General features: G+C 42.8%; 1 protein-coding gene across 3 annotated transcripts in view; it reads right to left on the bottom strand.

Annotated features, from left to right (window-relative positions):
• Nucleotides 1–23034: 23034 nt before the first annotated feature.
• Nucleotides 23035–26728, bottom strand: part of VAV3 (vav guanine nucleotide exchange factor 3) — a 1781337-nt gene continuing 1777643 nt past the window's right edge. For 2 of the 3 annotated variants that reach the window (XM_069641873.1, XM_069641875.1), the window contains one exon: nucleotides 23035–25898. In XM_069641873.1, coding sequence (XP_069497974.1) covers nucleotides 25857–25898 — 42 coding nt within the window. In that variant the 3' untranslated portion in view covers nucleotides 23035–25856. The remainder of the gene's footprint in view (nucleotides 25899–26728) is intronic. The other variant, XM_069641874.1, reaches the window with a different exon arrangement.

The raw sequence follows: 26728 nt of genomic DNA, 5'->3' as shown, positions 1-26728 counted from the left end.
AATCAGATAAAGGCAAGAAAAGTTACTAATTAGTACAGATCAGCTGCTTCACTTGGCAAGCAAATAAATGAGCTCATGGGGTTTTCCACATTATGAGCTGCCAACTAAATTTGGCAGGACCTCAAGAAACCGATAAGAATTACTTTTGGCAGGAGTTGAAGGATGTGTAATTGTGTCTGGCTGGGTCTAAAATGACCTTATCACTCTATGAGTCAGTCAGCCAGGGATTGCCAAGAATGACCTAATGTGGGCTTGGTGAGCGACATACGAGCCCCCCAATCAAAAGATAGGGAGGGATTTTCTCTGACTGAAAGGACCTATCAGGGAGATACCCTGATAAGGGAGTAATATCCATGAGAGTATTGCATCATCCAAAAAGGCCTATAGAAGGAGGAAGGCAGAATGCTGCTCTGTGTGCTTCCAGTGTGTCTTATGAACCTGTGTATTAAAGATGACTGTGAACTTCACTTGTTGTTCCTGTCTCAATGTCATGATTCACGGGTGCCAGAAGCTTTATGGGATGGAAAAGGACCCTCCTTTACACATGGCAACCAGACGGAGGGACCCTAAGTCTTTCTCAAGAATCGGGTACAAGGACCCAGGCTTATGCTGACATGCTGACAGAGATGGGGAGAGGCCGGGGGAAATGGCAGGGTAACTGGATCTGCAGTGTGCCCTCATTTTGTCGGGGGCGGCCTCCCCAGGGATGTCAGCATGGTGCACTTTGCCATCTGTGAAGTATGGTATGTATTGTGGGGACAGATGCAAAGGAAGACATAAGACATGGTATGTATATATTAATTGTGGTAGTTTAGAAAAGTAACAGGGTAGTTTAGAAAAGTAACAAGGTTGATTATAAAAGTAACAAAGAATGTGTTTATGTGTAAATGAGAGAAGAGAGATGAAGGCCTGGAATTCCTAGCTCAAGGAGTTTTAGAAGAACTCCTCTCACACCTCAATTGGGGTAAAATAGGCAGCGCATAAACAGGTTTATGTTAGAAGATACGTTCAACTCCAATTAGAGTATTTTAGGTGTGATATGATGAAGATGAGTACCATGCTTTAAATGTAAAAGAGTCAACTAGTCTGTCTGTCTGTCTATATATCTGTTTTAAATTAAGGTGACGAAGAGCGACAATGAGTTGTAAAAAAAAGTGACAGAATATCAAGGAGTTATATTGTTTATCTAGGGAAACTGTTGGTACCAATCAAAAAGTAGGCAGGGATCAGTGAGAAGGCAGAGGGTTGAGCAAGCCATTGATGGGCAAGCTCATGTTTGCTGTTTTGAGATGTTTTAAGGCTGCTGGTAAAATGAAAGAAAAAATGAAGTCAAAATTGTGACTCTTTTGCACCCTTGAGGCGGGCGAGTGATGGCAGCTAGAGGGTTACTTTATATATACTTATAGAGATCAGAGTCTTAGTAAGCCAAAATGAACTGTACAAATCCAACAAATGTATCAAACCAATGAGGGAAAGATGAGACACAACATGTAAGAGAAATTAGTCTTGCTACAGAAAAGGAAGTAAGCAGTTAAAAAAGGGTTTTCAAATTAAATTAACACCAAATCTGACACTAGATTCTTTTACTCCTTGAGCAGCTGAAGGTAATGTGGTATATATGGCATGTTAATAAAATGCATAAATTCATTGATATAAGCCATTTTGTACATGGTGCACACAGCTGGCAAAAAGCCAGTGCTGCCATACACAAGTGAAATTTATGTTAAAAACAACACTGCTGGAAGAAGCCAGGACTTCTTTTCAAAGTTAGATATAAAGGGGCTGATTCATGGAATCATTTGCGCCGAAAAACAGGGATTTGTGCGCCATTCTGCCGCAAATCCCTGTTTGACAAACAGGGATTTTTTGGCAGAATGGCGCATAAATCGCCATTTTTCGGCGCAAATAATTCCATGAATCAGTCCTAAAAAGTTGACAGAGTCAAGAGAATGATTAATGCTTGTAGGAAAATACAGACCTGTTTTACAGTTAGAAACAGGGATAGTCCTGTGAGTTAATGCAGTTGAACTAGCTTGTACAGAGAAGCAGCAATATGCTGTTTACAATATTTTTATAAAACACTCAGTGAAGCTATGGGCAAATTAGGAAAAAATATGCATGTGTATTCACATTGAAAACAGGAATAAATACATAAAAGGTAATGAAGAGATGATTGAAATAAGTGACACTTAGTAAGGCCAAAGCTGATATGTGTATAAGTATGCAAGGAATAGGTTTAGTGATTCATGAATGCAGTTAATTTTTTAACCAAGCCTGAAAGTGAGCCGGGGCTGACCCTGGCCCTTATGAAACAGAGTTGAACCAGAACTCATTAAATGTATTAAATGTATTTGTTCTTTTTTTGGGATTTTTATGACAGATATATGTGGTATGTATGTTTTGTAGTAGGGACGCTCAATTATGGGTGGAAATGACTGACACTCACTGAGTAATTGACAATTGAGTACGTTTTGAAAAATAGCATTTTGTAATGACATCTGTGCATGTTTGTTTGAAGCCCAGTGCTACAGAAGCACTGAAGTGAATGAATATTTTGTGGGATAATTGAACCTCTGGTTGTTTAGGTTAAGTGGAGATATGCATTTTAAAGAATTGTTGATTCTGCCACGGTAGCTATATGTGGTTGAACCTTATTTTTGAATATACTGTTTTGCACTAGAGGCTATCCCCAGTTATTTTCCATGTGTGAGCTAGGGAGGCCCCATTGAGTCACTGTTTAGGGTCACAAAGGTCACTTCCCATTTTTAGAGGGGTTGGTTGATTAATTTTGGGTTTGGTGTTGGATGCTTCTTTGATGGGGAAACACTGGATCGCCCCTGATTGGTTGTTTTTATTTTGGGCAAGGTAGCTATTTCTTGTTGGTGATGGATGGGACATTTGGAAAAAGCATGGGTCCTGGGGCATGTATGGCCAGTTATATGGATGAGGGAGAGAGGAAAGGTGTTTTCACTAAGAGGTTTTCTGTGTGCTATATAAAGAAAGACAGATTGCAAATGAAAGCACAGGAGAGTGCTGTGGGTCACTAAAACAGTGAGACTATGGGTAGTTTGGGAAAGAGAGAAGGCATTGGATATGCACCATAATAATGCAGCATCATGGGGAGGTTGTATATGCAGACTCAGGCATGTGTACCAGGGCCAGCAGATTGGACAGGCTTCAAGAGGGTGGGCAGTGTTTCCCCCACTATACAGTATAACTAAATAATATAGAGGCAGTTGGAGAAGGAAAGGAAAAACATTTGTCTAAAATCACACACATTGTGAAGTGTGTCAATGAGAATAAAAATGAAATTATGAGTGCAAATTACATTAAATAGTACATTAATGCACTAATGAATGATATTAAAGTAAGCACAGTGAATTTTTATGGGGAATTGCAAAAGATAATAAGACAAAACACCTTTTTGGGAAAAATATTGGAAAAGCATGAATAGATGCAGAAAGTTGTATTTAGAAGGAGGAAACATTGGGTAAAGAGGGGAAGTGCTTGCAAGGCATGCCAGGACTAAGGTCACACCAATATGGACAAGGGGCATGACATATTTGAACAAATGTATTGAGAAAACATTAGGCCAAAAAAATGTTTTTTATAGAAGCACACACCCTGACTGGCCTGACTTCTAAGAATAAGGAGTGCACTATTTCGTTTTTTGTTGTTGCAGGGTTTGTTTAAAAGACATGTATTCATTAATAAGTGCAAACAGGCTGGGCACTGACAAAGAGAAATAAGGAAGGCTTGGCACAATTATTAAGCATTATGGATTATTATTATGCGTGATTAATTGATCTATTGTGACAAAACAGAATTTGGAGACAAAGAAGAATTTTTTAAGAGATTGAGGAAAAATAGATATGATTAAGGTTAAAATCTTTGTCATGGTATGTTTATAAGGAGAGTGGGAGTGACACATGCACACACACAAACACACATGAATACACACGTGCATACATGATTTTGTGGAAGTACAGGCAATCAATGAATTGCTGGCTCAATGCACACAGAAAAACAAACATAGGTAGTCAGAAGAAGAAGGAATTCAATACTGCATACTCAACTCAATACCAGTTAGGGATATTATATTTTGCTAAAATATGATATAAAAGAAGTTACATTTTCTTTAAGACTATAAACAAAAAATGATGAGGATCCACTTGCTTACATTCAGGAGCACTGGACTCTTGAAACGTGTGAGCCGAGGGGAAAAGCAGTGGCAGTATTTTACCACATTTCATGTCAGGGATTGCCTGGGCAGGTACAGAGCAATTTAAGAAGCACGTAGGAATGGAAGCAAAACCGTGGCCTAAGATACAGTTGACTATAATGCATCACTGTCAGATGTTACTGGAGATGAATAAGAAGAAAGACGATGTTAGGAAAATTGAGGAAGCCAAGCTAGTTCAGAAAAACATTGTCAAAATATGCCATAGAAGGGGCAGTATTGACAAAGCAGAGAAGGGCTGGCAATACAGCAAGCAGTGGGTGCATCACATGTGAATAATCAGCGCCAGATGTGTCAAAGAGGTAATGGATTTGTTCCACAAGGCAGAGGAATGGGATATAGAGGAAGGGGTGGTTTTCAGAATAATCAAAGTAGTTTTAAGAATATGCAACTTGATAATCAGAATGTGCAAGGAGGATTTAACCAAGGGGGACTAGTCAGAAGGGCTTCTCCTGTATGTTGGACATGTGGGATGACAGGGCACATTGCACGTGTATCCTGGAGTCAAGGGTATGTACACAATGGGCAATTCTCAAGAGGGGGGACAGCGTATCCTCCAGCATATAGCTCACAAGCTAGGGATGGGTTCAGCCAAGATCAGACAGTCTACCAGGCAAAAGCGCTGCAAATGCAAAAGGCATTGCAGCCACAGCAAGCATCATTGAATCCACTGCAAGGGCAGTCGCAGCAAGTGCAACAAGCCCGCATACAGATTTAGCGATACGCAAACACAGGATAGGTATTGGCACCCAGAATAGGAGGTGTCACTGTTGTAGGAGGAAATACTTTTACAGAAACATGGGTATGCATGCACCCAAAATAGGGCAGCTTACAGGACGACTTGATGAGTACAGAATTATCAGTAACAGCAGACCCCCAAGAGGAGCAAAGGGTTAATGTGATGATAGGAGGTGGAACCTTTGCTTTATTAGTAGACACTTGGACTGCACTTCCATGTATGTGGGAGGAAATGTATCCAATGTTGGGAATTGCCATAAATGATTAAGTGTTCTTTGGAGCTACAAGTTCAGTTCCCTTCTACTGATGAATTACCAGTCTCTATATGAGAGTGTGAAATGACTGTTCCTTTGTTATATTTGTGACAGACACCAGTTAATACTTTAGGAAGGGATTTGATGACAAATTTTAACGTGATGATTTTATTTACTGACCAAGGAATAGTGTGTTCCTCTCCTGGAATACACGATTGGAACATTGGTGAATGCATGCTGGCATTCACAGGGCAAGTGGCATTGCAAGGTGTTTCAGTGGAACCAGAGGTTTTCCTTTATGGGGTGAGCATTTTATTAGATCATGGGGGACAGTTATAGCTCGTGAAGAAGGGTCTAGGTTGATTGACATCACTGATGATGACATATTCCTGCTCCCCGACACCTGCGGGCTGCAAGCGCAAAATAAATAAATAAATAAATAAAATATTTCGAGAAGACTAAACAAATGATGAAGTGGCATTTTTTAGGAGCATCACACACTGAAAAGAAAAGAGAAATCTTATAGAATATGGCAATGATGCAGCAGCGCTTAGCATATTTTCAGGTAGACTTGGAGAGAGTGGCAAATGTCCTGTGGATCACAAGCCATTATGACATGGGTCTATTGAAATGAATAGGGGAACACAATAAAAGTCCTCAAATGTAAGAGATTATAATATGAAACATATGAGGGTTTGTGTTATGATTAGACTAATTAGTGTAAGATAATAATAAAGAGTTGACCTTAACAGCACAGGACTAAGAATCTCAAAACTAACAACAATTCAGGGGGTGACATAAATAAATAAATAAAGAACTAGAAAATGCATGAATGAATGAATGACTGAACGGATATTAAATCAGCGAAAAACAAAAGTCGGTAGAAGGAGTAAATAAAGGAAAAAAGAATAACATTATGAGACAAGGGTGATGAAGGAAGGGGTGGATAAGATATGCAGATTTGCAAACAATGAGCACAATGGATGGTACTGGTTACAATAAATTAGAGTAATGTATTTTGATGAAAATATAATACAATTAATGAAAAGCAAAAAAAAGGTATGAAAGGCCAAGTTTGATCTAACAAATATGAGAAATCCTTTAGTGGAACTGTACAAAAGAACATACGAGAGTAAGTAACAAGGACATTATTTGTGTTTATATAAAGATGTTGATTTATATTTTACAGATGAAAAATATTGTTATTTTTGGAGGATGGGAAGAATACCTACATGGCCTTAGTGGAGAACGCAATATAATGGGAAGACAAATTAGATTCTGATAGAGATGAGTACTAGTGGACAAGTAGAGATAGAAGACTTCAGTATTAGTTGACACAACAGGTGTGTGAACAAACCGTATTGATCATTATTAGGAGTAAGGGGACCAAGGTGAATACAGAAAAAAGGCAGTAAGGGATGCAGTCTTTTAAATAGATTGCATTTTCCCAAGAAAGCTGCAAACAGGTGTGAGCACAGAATAGCATATATATGCGAGTATGGCCATAACTTATGACATGAATAAAGAAGAACTTTTGATAGAATGGTGGAGTAACCTTTCTGTAATTCTGGTGACAGAGAAATGCCAAATAGGTGCATTTGGCAAATGCATAAAGCTTTGAGGATAGGCAAAATAATGCAGGCCTATATATTACACTTGCATGCACTTAATAGAATCAATGCTGGGGTCCAAATAACAAGGGTAGGCAAGATTAGTGTAGGGCGATGAAAAATGTTAAATATGTCTCAACAGAATAACCACATCAAAGAAAGAAGAGACAGCAGTCCCACGCCATCAGGAGAAAGACTTCGAAAGTACAGAAAAAAATGTTCAGCATAGTAGAAGAAACTAAAGAAAAAGAGGCCTGATTGCTACTTTAATGCCAAATCGATTAAATGTGCGCCAACAAGTTTTCGTTTGCACAAAGCAAATCCTGCACTTCAGTGGCTGAGAATGTCAAGAGATGAACTCAGTAAACATTTTTGGTTGAAAGAAAAGAGCAAGGGTCTACCCTGAAGAAATAATTGATTGCTTTGTCAGCTAAAATATGACTTTACCTCTATTTCAGTTTCTACAGGGAACAGGAACACATACTACTTCAGCTACAGATGCACCCCAAGAAGAACGAAGGGGAGTGATTGAAGAAAACACATCTTTTTTTAACAAATGTTTTGAATTTATGTTGTCTGTTTTGTTGTTTATTATTTTTATTATAAAGACAGAGATTGTATAACTCTTTGGTTTGAGATTCTCAACCACAGAGGAAATGTTTCCTTTATTGCACTATGCAGTTGTTGAAAAAAGAAGCCCATGAAAAATAGGGCAATACTATGTAAAAGGCAAAAATGTATGTATTTTATGGTCTCAGGTTGTAGCCAACCCCCAGTGACAGTCAGTATGCATGACATATAAGTGACACTAAGATATGTTGAAAAGAGAGAAGGAGCAGCCATCCTATTATATTAGGAAAAGAGAAAATGCAGTACAAATTGCTTTTAGGAAGTAGAAATGATTAAACGAAGGAGATGAACAGTCTAGGGTTTGGGTTTGAGGAGGCACTATTGATGATAAGATACACTTACTTTTCAAGAAACAAATTTCAGTTTTTATATTACCGATGCACGAGAGGTACCTGCACACCGGGGGATTGACCGCAACCGTTCCTGCTAGCAGGGAGAGAAAAGGCCTGCATGAAAAGGACTTTGAGGGACCCACCCAAATTCCCAGTTGCAACCACCTTTAGAAGAATGTGTCCCTATGAGACTCCCCCATCCTTGTGTTCCCCAGAAACAATTGAATGCCCCCCCAACTGACTATCTTATACGAATAAGAAGATTGAGAGCTTGAGTACTCTGTGTTGCAAAGAACAATGACATAAAAAAGACTGGACTATGAATTAAGGGGCCACTGAAATTGCTGCAAAGCAGCCCAAAGGACAAACAAAACAAATGGACTAAAATTGAAGAAGGTTCTTGGATGCGGAATAAGCCAAAATCGGATGAATTGGGTGTAAAATGTGTCAATGGAAGACAAATAAAAAGAAGACAAAAGTTAAAATGTGCATGGGGAAAGGGCAGGAAACAAGGAAATGTCGTGGGGTGGGAGAAAGGGAAAAAGTGGATGTAACCAGTGAAAGGTTGTATGTGGACAAACAGGAGAAAATTGGCTGGTGGGTTCCCTCAAGGAATGATCTCTCTCGATTCTTGCAGTGGCTAAATAATCACTTGTTGTGCATGTTATTTTACATTTAATTGGGTAATGGGGATGGAACCAGACAGGAGCAAACAAAGTTATTCTTTGAGGATATGGACAGAAAGATTCAAAGAAGGTAAAAAGTATGCAATGGCCTTTTGACATTATTTTGTAGTTATGGTTATAAGCTGCTACTCCCATAGGAAGAGCACTTTTTGGGCAGCTTATAACTTTGCTCCTCCTGGACGAATCCTCACCAAACTTTGCAAAAAAAGTATATGGTCCACTCTGAATATTTTTGCAAAGATTGGTGAGGTTTGGTCTGGGGGGGCAAAGTTATAGGGGGGGTCCCAAAATGTCTTTTTTTCCCCATAGACTGAATGGGGAAAAAACTTTCCTCATGCCTACAGCCCAAACCGCTGGATGGATTTTCACCAAATTTGCAGCAGGAGCAGCGGCTTGCTCCCGAAAGCGTGTTTTTGTAAATTTGGTGTAAATCCGTCCAGTAGTTTTAAAAAAAATGACCAACAAGTAGGTCACAAAAAATTAGTGATATCTATGTCCGCTCTGTGGACACACTTCTCTGTTCGCTCCGCGGACAGGACACTGATTGGTTAATCGGCTTGCGTCATGTCCGCAGACGTGGGACGTGTCCGCTGATTGGATGGTGATGAGCGTGAAGAACATTACAGTAAAAACATATTAAAAAACACAACATTGCACTTGTCAAACTTATCAAATAATCCCTGGGGAGATGAGGGGTGATGAGGATGGGATGGGATATGGCTGCAAGAAGCAAAAAAATAAGGTGTTTTTTGCCACGAAAGTCCACGAACAGTTGGGATGTTCGTGGATAGTCCTGTGAAAGTTCGCGGACACCTTAGCATTACAGGGTTGGTGAAATGCAGTTCTTGAATGGCTTATAACTTTGGCACCCATTAATAGAACTGCATGGAATGCTGCATGTATATTTCTGACCTGATTCTGAATGGGTTTACAAAGTTTGGTGGGATTCTGTCATGAGGGTGCAAAATTAGAGGGAGGGGTCCCAGAATAATGTAATGGCTTATAAATAAGGTGCCATTTGACGAATCTACACTTAATTTGGGAAACTGATAATGGATCTAGATATAAATGTTTTTCAAAGTTTGGTGGGATTCTTTCAAGAGGGAGCAAAATTAGAGAGGGGGTCCCAAAATATTGTAAAGGCATATAAATGTGGTGCCATTTGACAAATCTACACAAAGGTTTGCAAAAAGATTATAGATCTAGATATAAAAGTTTTCGTAAAGTCTGAATGGATTTTGTCAAGTGGGGGCTAGGTTATATGACAATTGTATGTGCATACATGTGACATTTTTGAAAAAATAAAACATGGGTGGATTTCCAGCAAACTTGCGGAAGGAGCATTGGCAAGGACCTTCAAGCATGGTTTTGGAAATGTGCCAGGGTTTTATTTTTTGACAAGTGTCATAATGTAGCTACAAAAAATAGGGGTATACCTTTAGTGACTGAGGGGTAGTGTAACGCTCACCTGGTTCCCACGGGGGTGCTGGTCTAGTCTGGATTGCGGTGGCCTCTTCTAGCGTGATGCGCAGGACCCGGAACACCGATTGGACAGGACCTCCAAATCGTGCTTGCCTGGCCCGTAGGAATATCTTTCTGCAGATGAGAAAGGGGATTAACAGTCTGCATAATAGTGTCCTAGCTCCCCCCTTTCCCCCTTCGTTCCTCTCTAACTTCCTCCAAACCCCGGTTTAAGCTCACCTTATGGTTTGGAAGGATGAACTCTCCATCCTGCTTCTGGTGCAGGGGCGCGCGTTCGTCCAGTTACTTCACTGGTTTTCAGAATGGCGCTGGCAAGATCCACTTGACTTTCCTGAGCGATGCGCCGTAAGTATGAAAGTTCAAAGTTCAAGTGAGGCCCCCTTTATGTTGTCTTTCTAACCTGTGATCTGTCCTTTATTTCAGGTGCAGAATGAAGGCGATGCGTCGAGGGGTTAAACTGCCGAGGTGAGTAGTGATGAGGGCGATCCCTCTAAATGTCCTTATCATTCCCCAGAAATGTCTCTTGTCCTTTCCCCATAGGGGCCGGGGTACGGTACCTGCCAACGGGGCGGCGCCGACCCGAAATGTGGAAGAAAAGCTGGTAAGTATTATGGCTGTTAATCAGGCTTTCCTTCTGTGTTCCTTCTGCTCATCTTTTGTTTCTTCCTCTCTCCCCTAGGTGCAGAGATGTGGCGTCCGATGCTGACAGCCACGATGGAGCCGGGAGATGTCTCGAGGACAGGTGAGTGAAGCGTGGCGCTGCAGCGAGCAACGCAATGCTTTTAAATGGAAGTCTTTCTTCAGGGATGCTGGCGAGAAGATTCAGGATGCAGGTAAGAAGTTTGAAATAGTCCTTGGTTTTCACCTTTCTCTTCTCTTCCTTCCTTGACGGTCTTCCAGGTTCGAGGCGGGCGTGGCTGGAGTCCAGGAGCAGGAGCAGACATGGTGAGCGTTAAGCTGCAGGAAGCAGAACAACGCGAAGCATGAGCTGCTGTCTGGGCGTGGCTTAAATAGCCTCCAAAGAAGTCCCAGGTATGTATCCTTCCCCACCTAGGTATGTATCCTTCCCTGGCCACGCCCGAGTGAAAAAATAGTCCCTATGAAAAAATAGTCCCTTTCAGGTCTCAGGGAGGCCTGAAGCGTGCAGCATGGTCTGCATCAGGTAAGTGCACAAAACACCTCCCTTTATGAGCCTGGCGCCTAAGGCGCCAGGACTGAGTCCAAAGAGCCCCTATAAGGGGCCGCTGGGCTTTTACCCGAGGGCATGATGCCTGCTTCCGGGGGTGCTGGGCCTGGCCTGGTGCTCCGGGGGTAGGCATCATGACAGCACTCCCCCCCAAGGCCCCTCCCAAGGTCGTTCCTTCTGGAGGTTTCGGTTTGTTTGGGAAATTCCGATGGAACCTTTTTACCAGCCGAGGTGCATGTACATGATCACTGGGTTCCCAAGACCTTTCCTGAGGCCCGTACCCTTTCCAATCAATTAGATAGAAAAGTTTTGATTTTGAGATCTTAGAATCCAAAATGTTCTTCACCTCGAATTCAGGCTCCCCATCTATCTGAATCGGTTTTGGTGGCTTTGTTAATCTGGTTCCTGGGTGCACTGGTTTCAAAAGTGACACATGAAAAACGGGGTGAATCCGCATGTTAGCTGGTAGATCGAGCTTGACTGCCACTGGGTTGATTATAGCTTTGATCGAGTAAGGGCCTAAATACCTTGGATTAAAAGTTCGAGGCCCCTTGAGTGATAGGTGTTTGGCAGCCAACCATACTTGATCCCCTATTTGGTATGGAGGCGCCTCTCTTCGATGCAGATCCGCATTCTTTTTGTATTTCCCTTTCGCATGTTGCAAATGTGCAGTTGCATCCTTGAAGGCTTGAGTAATCGTAGAATGCAAATGGTCCACTGCGGGCATTTCAAGGCTCAGCGGTGAGTCCAAGTCTGAAGTACGAGGGTGATGTCCATATAGGGTATAAAAGGGGCTCTGACCATTTCCAGAGTGTATCGAGTTATTGTATGCATATTCAGCCACCCATAAAATGTCCTTCCAATTACCCTCCGATTGGTGCAACATACATCGTAGATATTGTTCAAGGGTCTGGTTCGTTCTCTCCGTCTGACCATCGGTCTGTGGGTGGTGGCTGGTCGAGAGTCTTACGTCGATTTGTGCCAGTTGACAACACTTTTTCCAAAAATGAGAAATAAACTGGCTTCCCCGATCGGAGACTAGTATGGATGGGAATCCATGCAAACGGATTATATTTTCGAGGAATTCCTTGGCAAGAACAAAGGCTGAAGGTAATCCTTTCAACGGATTAAAGTGGGCCATTTTGGAAAATAAATCCACCACGACCAGAATAGTATTGTAACCATTACAAGAGGGCAGGTCCGTGATAAAATCTAGTGACAGGGTGTGCCAAGGTGCTGGTGGAATGTCTAAGGGCTGAAGAAGACCGGCGGGTCTTGTCTTTTGACCTTTGTTTTGGGCACAAACTCCACAGGACATCACGAAAGATTTAATATCCTTTCGCCAGGAAGGCCACCAGAATTGTCGTTTAACCTTTTCCTCTGTTTTGGCAATGCCAGGATGTCCTTCCATCAGGGTATCATGATGACGGGAAATAACCAGTTCTTGCAATTCCTTTTGTGGCAAAAATAAGCGCCCTTGGAAGTAAGGTAAGCCATCCTTGACTGAAAAGTTAGACCCCCTTTTGATCCAATCCTGCAAGGCTGAAGAGTCCAGGAATTGTTTCACTCGTGCTTGAATGTCTTCAAGGGTTTGTAAAGTGGTTATCCCCAAAATTCTTTGTTCGGGAATTATCGGCACAGGTTCTGAGTTTGTGTCTATTTCTTCCATTCCAATTCGGGATAGAGCATCCGCCTTACCATTCTTATAGCCGGGGCGGTAGGTGATTACAGAATCGAACTCAGCAAAGAACAAAGCCCATCGGAGCTGTCGAGACGATTGAGCCTTGGCAGTTTTAAAATATTGTAAATTTCGGTGATCAGTGATCACGGTGATGGTATGCCTGGCGCCGAGGACATAATGCCGCCAAGCCTTAAAGGCGGACTTAATGGCTAATAGTTCCTTATCAGTGATTGCATAATTTATCTCCGGCGGCGAGAACTTTCTGGACCAAAATGCTACGGGGTGCAGTTGGTTGGTTTCAGGGTCTCTCTGAGACAGGACAGCTCCCATGGCTAAGCTGGACGCGTCGGTTTCGACTATATATGGGAGATCGGGACGCGGGTGCTTCAAAATAGGTGCGGACGTGAACTTAGCTTTCAACTCCTGAAAGGCCTGTTCGGCTTCCTCGGTCCATTCAAAATGTTTATTTTTTCGCAAGAGTGCAGTGATGGGTTGCACCACACGTGAAAACTCCGGGATAAACCTGCGATAAAAGTTGGCAAAACCAAGCATGCTTTGGACACCTTTCACCGAAATAGGTGATGGCCATTTGAGGATGGCATCCACTTTCCGTGAATCCATTCGGATCCCTTTAGGTGTCAGGATGAATCCGAGAAACTCAACCTCGGTGGTATGGAAAACACATTTTTTCAGCTTGGCAAACAGTTTGTGCTGGCGCAGTTCCTCTAGGACGGCCCTGACATGCTTTCTGTGATCAGATTCCGAAGAGGAGTACACAAGAATGTCATCAATATACACGACAACACAGACATCGATGAGTTCCCAAAGGACATCGTTCATGAATAATTGGAAGGCTGCAGGCGCGTTGCACAACCCGAAAGGCATCACCTGGTATTCGAATAGTCCATATTTTGTAAGGAAGGCCGTTTTACATTCGTCGCCTTCTTTTACTCGTACCAGATGATAAGCCCCCCGGAGATCTAACTTGGTGTATACGCAAGCGTCCTTCACCTGGTCAAGGAGTTCAGGGATCAGAGGCAGAGGGTAACGATTTTTAACAGTTATCTGGTTCAATGCGCGGTAATCGATACAAGTTCTAAGGTCGCCTTCTTTTTTAGGCACGAAGAACAAAGCTGAGGATGCCGGGGACTTTGACGGGCGAATGAAACCATTGGCGAGGTATTGATCTAAATATTGTCTGCAGATTCTCTGGTTCAGTAAGGGCGTAAATCCTGCTACAAGGGGGTTGTGCACCGGGCACCAGATCGATTTGGCAATCGTACGATCTGTGGGGAGGTAACGTATTGGCCTGTTCCTTTTGGAAGACGTCCTGAAAGTCTTGGTACTCTGGAGGTAGTTGCACGGGGACAGAGGTTACTGATGCTAGATTAATCTTTGGATTTTCTGGGTAGCAGGTTTGTGCACAATCCGGGAAGGTTATTCTCTTCGCTCGCCAATCAATTCGAGGATTATGTGTCTCTAACCAAGGGATTCCGAGAATAAGCTGAAACTGTGGAGCCTTGATTACATCAAACACAACTGCCCCCCGATGGCCATCCGGACCTACAAGTGTCACCTCAGCTGTGGAATGTGTTACCGGTCCAGAGGCAATTTCGGTTCCATCTACTGTGGTGATGACATCTTTGTTGGTTTTAGGACGCAGAGGGAGGTTTATCCTAGAGACCAATTCTCGATCCACATAGTTTCCTATAGCCCCGCTATCGATGTATGCCTTTATAGCATGCAACGGTTTAGGCTGTTCCGGATCTACGAGGACCATTGGCACAATGAAATGCGAGGTCTGAGAGTTAGTTTTCAAGCTCGGCAAGCGGACCCCTACGCTTGCTGGGCGTGGTCGTTTCCCGATACAGAGTTTCCATGGATTTTATCAGCGGCTCCTACCACCTTCTTGGGCGGCTTAACCAGGCAATCTCGTAGAAAGTGTCCAGAGGACCCACAATAAAGGCATAATTGCATCTGTCGTCTTCTTTCCCGTTCTTTTTGAGTTAGGGGTCCTTTAACCCCTCCGATTTGCATAGGCTCCGAGCCATCAGCCCCCTTGGGGTTAGCGTGGGTCTTGGCCAACACCCGGGTTTCAAACTTGGACCGATATGCTTTTCTGTTTTGCAGCCTGTGATCCAATTGGACCACTAAGTCTATATATTCAGTGCATTCTTGGGGCGGATTTACAACTTGTGCCAGGACATCTTTAAGTTCTCCGCGTAGACCTCGATAGAATAACGTGATTCTTTTATCCTCTGGCCAACCAGTTTCCACAATTAGTCTATTGAAGGTTGCAATGTAGGATAGAAGGTCTTGATTTCCCTTTCGCAGAGATAGAAGTTTGTCATCCAGAGCCTGTCCCTGGGAGTGTCGAGCAAATAACCTTTCCATGCTTGTTTGAAATCCTTGAAAATCATGAAGAATCGGGTCATCTTGAGTTACCAGTGGGACTGACCAATCGGCAGCACAGCCGCTGAGATATGACAACACAAAGGCTACCTTGGTCTGATCATTAGGGAAGGCCCCAGGTCTGCATAGGAAGTGCAAACGACACTGATTCATGAATACGGCGAATCGTTTGGGGTCCCCAGCAAAGCGTTCAGGTGGGGCCAGCGGCATGTTTCCAGGTAGATTAATCTGCACCGGGTTACTGGAAACCACAGGAGCGGGGTTCCCCCCGGAACCAGGTAAAGGAGTTTGTCCAGCTTGACCTTGCAAAAGCTGTCTAGCCAGGTCATCAGCTATATCCTTTATTACAATCACTTCCCTCCTGAGGGCACTAGTCTCTTGACGAGCGGCGTGTACTTCGGCCCGTAATTCCCCCAGTAATTGGGCCAACTGGTCAGTTTCGGAAGTTTCCATAGCGCCTGGGTGGGAATTTGTAGGAAGGCTTCGTGTTCTGTAACGCTCACCTGGTTCCCACAGGGGCGCTGGTCTAGTCTGGATTGCTGTGGCCTCTTCTAGCGTGATGCGCAGGACCCGGAACACCGATTGGACAGGACCTTCAAATCGTGCTTGCCTGGCCCGTAGGAATATCCTTCTGCAGATGAGAAAGGGGATTAACAGTCTGCAGAATAGTGTGCTAGCTCCCCCCTTTCCCCTTTCGTTCCTCTCTAACTTCCTCCAAACCCCGGTTTAAGCTCACCTTATGGTTTAGAAGGATGAACTCTCCATCCTGCTTCTGGTGCAGGGGCGCGCGTTCGTCCAGTTACTTCAATGGTTTTCAGAATGGCGCTGGCAAAATCCACTTGACTTTCCTGAGCGATGCGCCGTAAGTATGAAAGTTCAAAGTTCAAGTGAGGCCCCCTTTATGTTGTCTTTCTAACCTGTGATCTGTCCTTTATTTCAGGTGCAGAATGAAGGCGATGCGTCGAGGGGTTAAACTGCCGAGGTGAGTAGTGATGAGGGCGATCCCTCTAAATGTCCTTATCATTCCCCAGAAATGTCCCTTGTCCTTTCCCCTTAGGGGCCGGGGTACGGTACCTGCCAACGGGGCGGCGCCGACCCGAAATGTGGAAGAAAAGCCGGTAAGTATTATGGCTGTTAATCAGGCTTTCCCTCTGTGTTCCTTCTGCTCACCTTTTGTTTCTTCCTCTCTCCCCTAGGTGCAGAGATGTGGCGTCCGATGCTGACAGCCGCGATGGAGCCGGGAGATGTCTCGAGGACAGGTGAGTGAAGCGTGGCGCTGCAGCGAGCAACGCAATGCTTTTAACTGGAAGTCTTTCTTCAGGGATGCTGGCGAGAAGATTCCGGATGCAGGTAAGAAGTTTGAAATAGTCCTTGGTTTTCACCTTTCTCTTCTCTTCCTTCCTTGCAGGTCTTCCAGGTTCGAGGCAGGCGTGGCTGGAGTCCAGGAGCAGGAGCAGACACGGTGATCGTTAAGCTGCAGGAAGCAGAACAACGCGAAGCATGAGCTGCTGTCTGGGCGTGGCTTAAATAGCCTCCAAAGAAGTCCCAGGTATGTATCCTTCCCCAACTAGGTATGTATCCTTCCCTGGCCACGCCCGACTGAAAAAATAGTCCCTATGAAAAAATAGTCCCTTTCCGGTCTCAGGGAGGCCTGAAGCGTGCAGCATGGTCTGCATCAGGTAAGTGCACAAAACACCTCCCTTTATGAGCCTGGCACCTATGGCGCCAGGACTGATGTCCAACATGAGACTGGCGCCAAAGGCGCCAGAACTGAGTCCAAAGAGCCCCTATAAGGGGCCGCTGGGCTTTTACCCGAGGGCATGATGCCTGCTTCCGGGGGTGCTGGGCCTGGCCTGGTGCTCCGGGGGTAGGCATCATGACAGGTAGCCTGAGGCCAAGGGCACTGCCCAGATTGTCTGGGTCAGGGAATAAGGTCATGATCCGGACAATCTGGCTACTGGCCATGACCGCAAGGGGCAAAACATAGGATTAAAGTGGCCATGTCCACCTGGGACTGGCTTTGTGGTAAAGTCATTCGAAATTAGGATAGATTTGAAAGGGAAGAAAAATGTGCTTGTGGTAATATGGTCATAGGGTTCTCTTTTTGCCTTCTGCAGGCTGCCATGGAAAGCGAAGTGGGGCCCTTTATGGAACCCCGCCTTCCCTTTCCATGGTGGCCATCTTGGAAAAGGATTTTCCTTCCTACACCGGGACGCCATAGGCGTCCCGGTATAAGAAAAATCCTCTTTTTTAGTACCCCGGGTTCCCGCTTTGGGAACCTAGGCTGCTAATGGCCTTCATCCCCATTTCAGGGGCTGGAATGGGGGGATAATGGTCCAGAGACCTCGTTATCCACCCTCGCTTCGCTTGGGCTTATAACTTGGGCTGCTCGGCCGGTATCCACCGTTCCAGTCCCTGGAATGGAGGATGAACGCCACAATATTCCCATTAGCATAACACAAAATGCAAATGAAAATGTTGAGCCTGTGTACTTTACTGCGACATATAAAGTAGATGGAGTCTATACGTTTTTTTTTGTTCTATTTTTTAACTGTGAAAGATGTTTCCTAAAGGAATATTTATTTTGTTCTTGGATGCATTTTTTTGGCAGGAGAGCTTAGAACGAAAGGTGGGGAGGGAAATGAGGGAAGAGGCACCAAACACTAATATGACGGGGCAGGTGGACAGGGGAATATGTTACGCGTGTGTTATTTCTAAGGTAGGGGGCAGTGTTTCTCATGTTTCTTGATTACAGCAGTGGTGGTGTCTCTTGGGGAGGATGGATGGCATTAGCTGATTCTATTTTAAGATAAATAGCAGTTTTGCTAAAAGTATGTACTGTGTACTACATTGTTAATGGATGAGTAGGAATAGGTGTTGGAGCTGTGCAAGGGAAATTTTGAAGTTGAAAGTTCCTATATCAGTAGAAAATGCTGTTCCGAACTGTCCGCGAAGCACAGATCTTATCGTGAAGTAAATACAGGTTCCCGGACACATCATCCTGCCGCGCGCCAGCATATGGTCATATAGCACCCTCCAGAAGGTCTGCAATGAAGTCAGATGTTCGTAGACATTGTGGTAAAGTTGCACTAATAAAAACCTATGAATTTCAATGAAAACACTTTGTTAAAGCGACATTATGGTTAAGTTGGACTCATAAAAACCTATGAAATTCAATGAAAAAACTTTGTTAAGGGGACGTTATGGTTAAGTTGCACTAATAAAAACCTATAAATTCAATGAAAAAACTTTGTTAAAGGGACGTTAAAACCTATGAAATTCAGTGAAAAATATTTGTTAAAGGGACGTTATGGTTCTAAGTAAAACCAAAAATAAACCTGAATTTCGCCACTTATGTTAAGCTAAGCAACCATAACTCGTGCCACCACCATGCACTGCTAAGACTAACACCCAGGACATCAAAGAGGACATCAAAGATGACATCACAAATGTCATTGATGACATCACTGATGACATCACATGTCTGCTCACTCTTTTTTCCTTTACTGATATATCTAGGCCAGTAACAGTCAGGAACTAAAAAATCACTATACTAGAGTACAAAGTACTATATTTGTAGACTTATACTTCAAATATGTTCTTACAGTAATTCACTTACGGTCCACTCAAAGCATATAAAACATATACAAAGGGGAAAACACAGACTTGGAAGACAGCAATGCTTTCTATGTATGAAGATGATCAGTAAGGTTATCAACACTGTCTTATAGTTCTGTTGTTTTTTTATTACTCTACTTTCCCTGGATATGCTCATATTTGTACACATTGCACTTCCACTACTTTCCTTAGGGTCTAGTCACAATACGGGATAGTTATACATAGGGAAGTAGTAGCTTGGAAGCAGAGCAATTATTTCTGGGCATGAAGATAATTAGTTAGGTTATGAAGATTCTCGGGTAATACTGCTGTTTTTTTGTTTACTTTACTTTAACTGTATGTGCTCTATTTGTATGTGTTGTTGTCTGTTTGTGTTTTGTGTGCAGTAATGCAATAATGTAGTAAGTGGGTTTGATTAGGTACTTATTAAATGTTTCACAGTATGCAAGACTAATAAGAAGGCATATATAATTTTAGTATTAAACATGACAAGATTATTAATATTGCATCTACATCATGTCTGCTGCACACTATTCCTATTTGACTACATGTGTACTTTATTGTATTGGAAAAAACGTCATAATGCAATGCTATTTGGATTAATACATTACTTAATGCACTACGTACCTCATGATATTTATTCCAATGATCCTTGACACTTTTTTATTAACATTACAATAAGAACCCCTTGTACAGACTTTTCATGAAAGGTAAATGCACATGTGATGTCATCAGTGATGTCATCAATTACATTTGTGATGTCCTGGGTGTTGGTCTTAGCAGTGCACGGTGGTGGCGTGAGTTATTGTTGCTTAGCTTACCATAACTGCTGAATTTCAGGGTTTTTTTTTATTTTACTTGGAACCATAACGTCCCTTTAACAAGGTTTTTTCACTGAATTTCATAGGTTTTTAGTAGCACAACTTAACTATAGCGTCCCTTTAACAACTTTTTTAAGACACTTTTGATTCCTTAGAAATGTCTTTTATGAAACCTCTCATGTTGAGATGATGCACCATATTGAGGGGGGTGATTGAGATAAGGGTGTATAGGTACACTGTATATAGAGTAGGGTGGACACTGGGTGTAGTGGACGTGTATTGAACAGTTGTCTAATCCTGACCCGAGGGGGAGTGTACAATGGAACCAGACCCCCTGCCCCCCCAGCTGTGTTTAGATAACATGATAGGCTGATCAATGGTTCCAGTATTGCAACAATCTGAATTGTAGTGCTTTTTAAAGATAAAAAAGTGCATGTGGGGTGACGCATATTTTTGATCAGAATGACTCAGGAAGTGAAGAGTGTCTCCAGTATTACTTACATATCATGAATATGTAAAAATATATTCTGGAAACTGGATAGAAAATGAGGTATGCTCAAAAGATAATATTGATTTACCGTTTGGTAGCAAGGTCGGACAGAATGTTTTTAAATGGATGCCAAAACACAGAATGGCATTGTGAGAACAGGTATTAGAGTCCTGACTCATGGAGATAAAGAATATTCTTTGCCAGCATTTCAATGTAAGATAAGCATGTCTGGGGGAATACATTTAGACATTTTGACAGGGAAAGTAGACATGATCGATGGTAAATCAGATAAAGGCAAGAAATGTTACTAATTAGTACAGATCAACTGCATCACTGGGCAAGCAAACAAATGAGATCATTGGGAGTTCCACATTATGAACTGCCAACTAAAGTTAGCATTACCTCACAAAGCAGATAAGAATTGCTTTTTGCAGGAGTTGAAGGATGTGTAATTGCGTCAGGCTGAGTCTAAAATAAGCATATCAGTCTATGTGTCAGTCAGCCAGCGCTTTCCAAGAATGAGCTAATGTGGGCTTGGTGAGCGACATCAAAAGATAGGGAGGGCTTTTCTCTGACTGAAAAAGGACCTATCAGGGAGATGCCCTGATAAGGGAGTATTTTGTATGAGATTATTGCATCATTCAAAAAGGCCTATAAAAGGAGTCATGCAGAATGCTGCTCGGTGTGCCTTCAGTGTGTCTTATGAACCTGTATTAAAGATGACTGTGAACTTCTCCCGGGCATCCATTCTTCCTTGTTCCTGTCTCAGTGTCATGATTTACAGGTGCCAGAAGCTTGATGGGATGGAGAAGGTCCCTCCTGTACAAAACTCGTGGACCCCCTTGTTGAGACAGGGATTAGGCAAGTGAATGGTAGATTCCTATCTGACATTCCGGGAAGTATACTTTTACTGACGCAAGGTACTGTTAAATTATTGATTATTTTATATTGGGTCTCGAAAACTGGTCCTAGATCAAAGATTTTGAGGTGGTCCGTCGGGTAGAAAGCAATGGCTTAGAGCCGGTGTATCTACTTCGAGGAGCAAGGAGGCCAAAACTACAGAGGGCTGACGTGGCTAAAACTAGAGAGGGCTGACGTGTCAGGCAATTTAGGGGAATACCGGAGAGCTATTTCAGATGGACTGTGCCCTATTGGCAATCCCCCACAAAATGATATAGAACCAGTGGGGTAAGACAAGTGGATGAAACATTGTTTGTTCCTATATGCTAACCCTAGTGACAGGATTGATAAGAGTAATATAGATTCAGCTACCCAGAATACTCCTACTTGTAATACTATGCATGCAACTGCTTCTAGCCCAGTGATATTGATGAGCGAAGTTGCCAAAGTTCTCACAGGGAGGGCCAATAAGAAATCGGCTGGCCCAGACTCAATTCCAATCGAGTTCTTGAAGGACGAGATTGGGGTCTATGGTTCCGGTACACACCCTCCTTTTAAATATGATCCTGCACTTGAAGGCCATGCCACCTTTGTGGAGGGAGGCGATTATCATGCCAGTCTTTAATAAAGGCCATCAAATTGACCTGGCATGTTACCATCCGATCTCCTTACTTGATACATATTCATATCTTTGCAACTGCTTTTTTATTAGTGCCGCTTATTGGGAAGCCCCAAATTATCGTTAACTCAAACCTTGGTGAGAGAGGCAACGGCTTTAAATGCCAGTGGCTCTTCCCTTTGGTTAACCCATATTAAGACCTCTTTTTGCAAACTTGGCTGCACATGACTCCTTAACGAAGAAACCGCATCAAGTAAGGTCGAAGAAAGGGAGATAGCACGCAACTTCATCTCTCCAGGAGTAAACATCAGGAGAGATACCGAGTTGCAAAAACAGACCGTGCAATTTCTCCATAAACATTTTACTACCATAGCTCCCTGGACAAGTTACGCTTATTGGCTCAATAACCCGAGGAAAAGGGGAATTATTCTCCGCCTCAGGATAAACTTGCTTTTTGCGCATGCGCCAGCATTTTCTTTGTTGAATGATAGTATCACTGGGTGTTAATGTGCATACTCAGGGTATAATGTACAGATTTACAACATTCCCTTTTTCCCTTCATTTCTTACCCTGAGAAAGAGATATATTTTCCCTTTGCTGAGGGTGCAGGGTCTCAGGGACGTTCAATCAGCCTTAAGGCTTCTATTCTCTGTCCCGTATTTATCTGTGGCACACTCTATTTACTTTAATATCGTAAATGCCTTCTTATTATGTGCCTGGTTACTAGAAACAGAAACCTTTTAGATCATTACATGTTTAATTCCCAACGGCTTGCAGAGGCGCCTGTATATGAATTTTTCTTACTTTTTTACACAATATTTTACCTATTGTACGTATTTTGCTGATTTTAACATTGTGTGTTTGATGGGATTTTAAATTCCGAATAAATTAAAGTTAAAGATTTTTTTTAAAAAACTAAATGATGTGGGTGGTATACCTGAACATCAAGAGAGTGTCCTTAACCCCAGTTCTCTATGCTTATTGTTCTACAAAAACATGATGCAGAACACCTTACAATTATGCAATGCAATGTCAGAGATGGGCTCAATGTGAATGAATAGATCCAACTGGAGGACTCACCTTTGTTTCAAATGTTATTGTAGTGAACCTAAATGTTTTACTAAAATGAACAATTAAGGGAATACCAATAGAGTCAAACCAATGACTATTGCTTCATAGTATGATAGACGTGTTCATTTACAGTTCCCTCCTGTACAAAATACAATAACTCCCCATGAAAAAAACACTTGAGCAATACTTAACATATTCTGTTCATAGCATAGGTATGGAAATATTTACATACGTTTAATCACAAATGAATACAACCTTAAAAACGGTTATAAACAGTTCTTTCCCAGCATTACAGTCCTGGCAAACCTGACACTTCTTGTACCATTCAATGGGTTATGTATACAGCTCTCAAATATGTTGTCCAGCCGTTCTTAATAATTTAAGGAGAAGTCAATGATTATCACCTAAAACTTCTCGTGTATTTGTGCTAAAGAAGTGTTTTTGGAGAAAGGGCTGCCAATCCAGAAATGCAACGGTCACCTAAATAAAATAAAACAATCTTATGAATGTGTGAACATACAACAGGGAACACGTCGGAGTTTTTAAAAAAAACACATTTGATGTAAGCACATTTTTTTTTATATCATGAACTAAAATAAGTATTTTGCAGTTTATTGTATTAACATATTTACAACATGTTACAAATAAAAACACACAGTGTGAGAAAGGAACCTGATTAACAAATGACACTTAGAAGGACTTTGACTGGACCACATAGTCTTTGGTATCAGGAGGATGGACTAATATACAGCATGTACCCCCTTAATTCAAGACACTGAACAAAAAAGCGAGAGCAGCAGATTCTGCACTTCTTAGAAAATTAGTACATATGGCTTCAACACTGTAATAATTGCAGTACATTAATGACTAGTGTAATCACTTAACTTAATGCCAAGCAACTGGCGACTGAAGAGCACAGAAGCTACATAGTAAAAACAGGTTTCATTTCACATAATTATTTTAAAAATAAATTAAATTATTTGTATTTTCTCTCTGAGCACAGCACGTTTCACAGACATGGCCCATAATACTTTTTTATGAGATCTCAGAATCAAACAGAATAATTCCGCATCACACATCAGACAACACAGCTCCTCATACAAAATGCAAGGCAGGGTTCATGGACACATTGACAAGTCTCTTCTTCTTTACTAAGCTGACCAGTTGCTATTTCTCGAATACGAACATGGCTTAAACCGTGGCGAGGTAAAATTCCCTGAAGTGGCAGATCAGCGCTTATTGATTAAAGGGAGGCAAAGCCACGGGCATCGAGTCTGCTGGGCCTGTTCCATTTGCAACGCATGGTTTACATCCTACACAGTTCTCAAGGCAATGCCCAACTTTGAAACGGAAAGAAGACCAATGAGATTGCTACAGCTGCCTGGCACTGCTCTTTAAAACATGTGTTGAAAGTGAAAATGCAACATGTTCATGTTACCAGAAGATTGCCAGCCTACAACTCTGACGGTTAAAAAATGTTTCACTATTTAACATGAGGGGGCTAGGGGGCTAAAAAAATAAGAGTTGTTTCCCCACATTTAACTGAGATTCTTCCTTTAATACCATGCTTCATTGGTATTTAGCTGGTCCTCATTAGACTGAGGAGTGAAATATTAAGGACATTGCATTTCCTTTACACCAGTAACGTTGGGACTGAAACTCTTTGGAGAGTGGAGAGTGGTGTCATTTAAAACACCTTGTTAATATATTTATTTAAAACGTAATGTTGAACAGTGCTGGGATTCTGAGTTGTATTTCAGTTAGGATTAGCCATAAGCAGCAAGCTTCATGTTTACTTCAAATGAATACCATTTCTTATCGGATGGGATTGCCAAAGGTCAACATTGAGGGGTCGAAATATGGGTTATTCTTAATTGTACAAATAGACGGTAGATATCCTCCCGGAGCACCCGCCTTCCCATCAACACCAGTCTTGCCCCTTCGCCTCTATATTTTAGGAAGGAGCTCAAAACACTACATTTCAAGGAATTCTGGGTCATCTGTGCCCCCTCCATGCCGAATGGGCCGCCACCCCTTGCCCCGCTGTTAGCTCCCACACCCTTATCTCTCTACTTCTTCCCTCACTGTGTTCTTCCCCCTATGGCTTGTAAAGAGCTGTGCTGTTTCCAGAAGCTACGCCCACACTCAATAACTACCCTAGTAATGATGATACATAATAATTGGTAGTTGACCATTCCCATTTTGAGCATTTCAATTGGTAGTATTTTAATACGGGACCCCTGTTTTGTGGCATATAGTTAAATGTGCTATTGGAATGTGACAGCAAAAGTTCTCGAAAAGGAGTTATGAAAAGTTAGTGTGTCGTGATAGGGGCAAGGGCGAGTAAACAAGGAGCTGTCTCAATTGTACATAGACGCGAAACCGATGGCCAGATAGACAGGGGACAGGAACTCCATCGCAGAAATCTCGGTTCAGGAAGATCATGATCAAACACAACGTCAATTTGCTGGAAGAAACATATTCAACACGTACATGAAGACAGCTGATAAAGAAAGCACCACGGTTGCAAATAGCAGGTTTGCGGCCCGTGGATTCCTGTGTAGAGATGTCTCCAGGGGCAGTGGAGGAAAGGTCTGTGATGCTGTCGCCATCATCGCCTTCGGAGTGCTGCTGCCTTCACCCAGTGTAAACCTGGCGGGCCATAACCGCGTGACTTTTATAAAGACAGACAATGATGGCCGCACTGCATGCACCATTAGAGAGGCGCGCTTGCAGGCGGGGTTTATTGCACATTTATCAGCAGTGCATCTGCACTGCACAGTACAGGGGAAATGAAATGGAGCATAACGAGGGCTGCTTTACAGGGTTCTTCTGGGAAAGTGCGGTTTTGGCTTAGTACCGGTCCCCAGCTAGAGCTGATTGGCAGCTTGTTTCTTGCAAAGCTCTGGGCGAGCCATTAATCTGTCAACATAAGCTCCGGTTAAACTCCTTACAATGAGGCTGAGGTTTCACACAGACAGAAGAGCGGCTTTCCACACGCGGACGCTTTGCAAGTCTCTCTGTTTCACCGTTCCCCGAAATGTGTTTTCTTTCTTTCTTCTCAGTAGTGCAAAATGGACGCAGATTCAGTCATCCTCTTCAACGTACGTGGATGGAAACCAGCCTACCTGCAGAAACAGACAAGAATTCACATCACCTCACGGCAAAACAAAACAAAATGCAGCAAAATAGAGCGCTCGGAACATTTTAATGGTTGCTTGCTTGTATAACTACGTGTCTGAAATAGCATTTTGATTATGAAAAATAAGCACATGTATTTAGAGAATACTTTCTATGACCTCATAACACTGTTCTATTCGTTCTCGAAGTGAGTGGTTATCACCGGTATCCGTATGAAGCTTCCTGCGGAACTCGAAGACTTTTAATAAGGCCCGCCACCGAAAATGGCCATGCACAAGGCCAAGCCGATGCATCTACAACTACGTCTTTATTTCAACGCTATCCCTGCATAATACGGTGCCATGCACTAGCTTGTGTACACGGAGGGAACTGTCCACGGGCAATGAAAGAGAACTGTGTTGGAGTCACTTGTGTGGATGCTCAAGATGGCGGCTGCTTGACTGCTTGAACCGCTACGCAATGTGCCCTGTAGAAGTGCTTGCTATATGGAGGGTTCCCCAGAGCCTACCCAGCCTTCCACCACCATTCCAGCAGCATGGCCTGCCAGGCACCATATAATCGAAGTGTGCTCATTGTGACCCATGGTAGGATGTGTCACATAAATGTTGAGAAAATGTCTCCCGCCAAGGAGTACCAGGAGGAAAGCAATTCTATGGCACACAAAGACATAGCACCCAAGTGTCAGAGAACATCCTCCCAGTCAGCATCAGACTCGCCCCCATGCTCCTACAATTCAGAAAATAACTCAAGACCTACCTCTTCAAGGAGTCTCTCCTCCTCAACACCTAGGCCATCACATCGCCCCTTGCGGCACATG

Source organism: Ambystoma mexicanum, chromosome 1q (assembly GCF_040938575.1).
Source record: "Ambystoma mexicanum isolate Mex_15411 chromosome 1q, UKY_AmexF1_1, whole genome shotgun sequence".
NCBI lineage: Eukaryota > Metazoa > Chordata > Amphibia > Caudata > Ambystomatidae > Ambystoma > Ambystoma mexicanum.
This window is presented reverse-complemented; position numbering and strand designations above follow the sequence as displayed.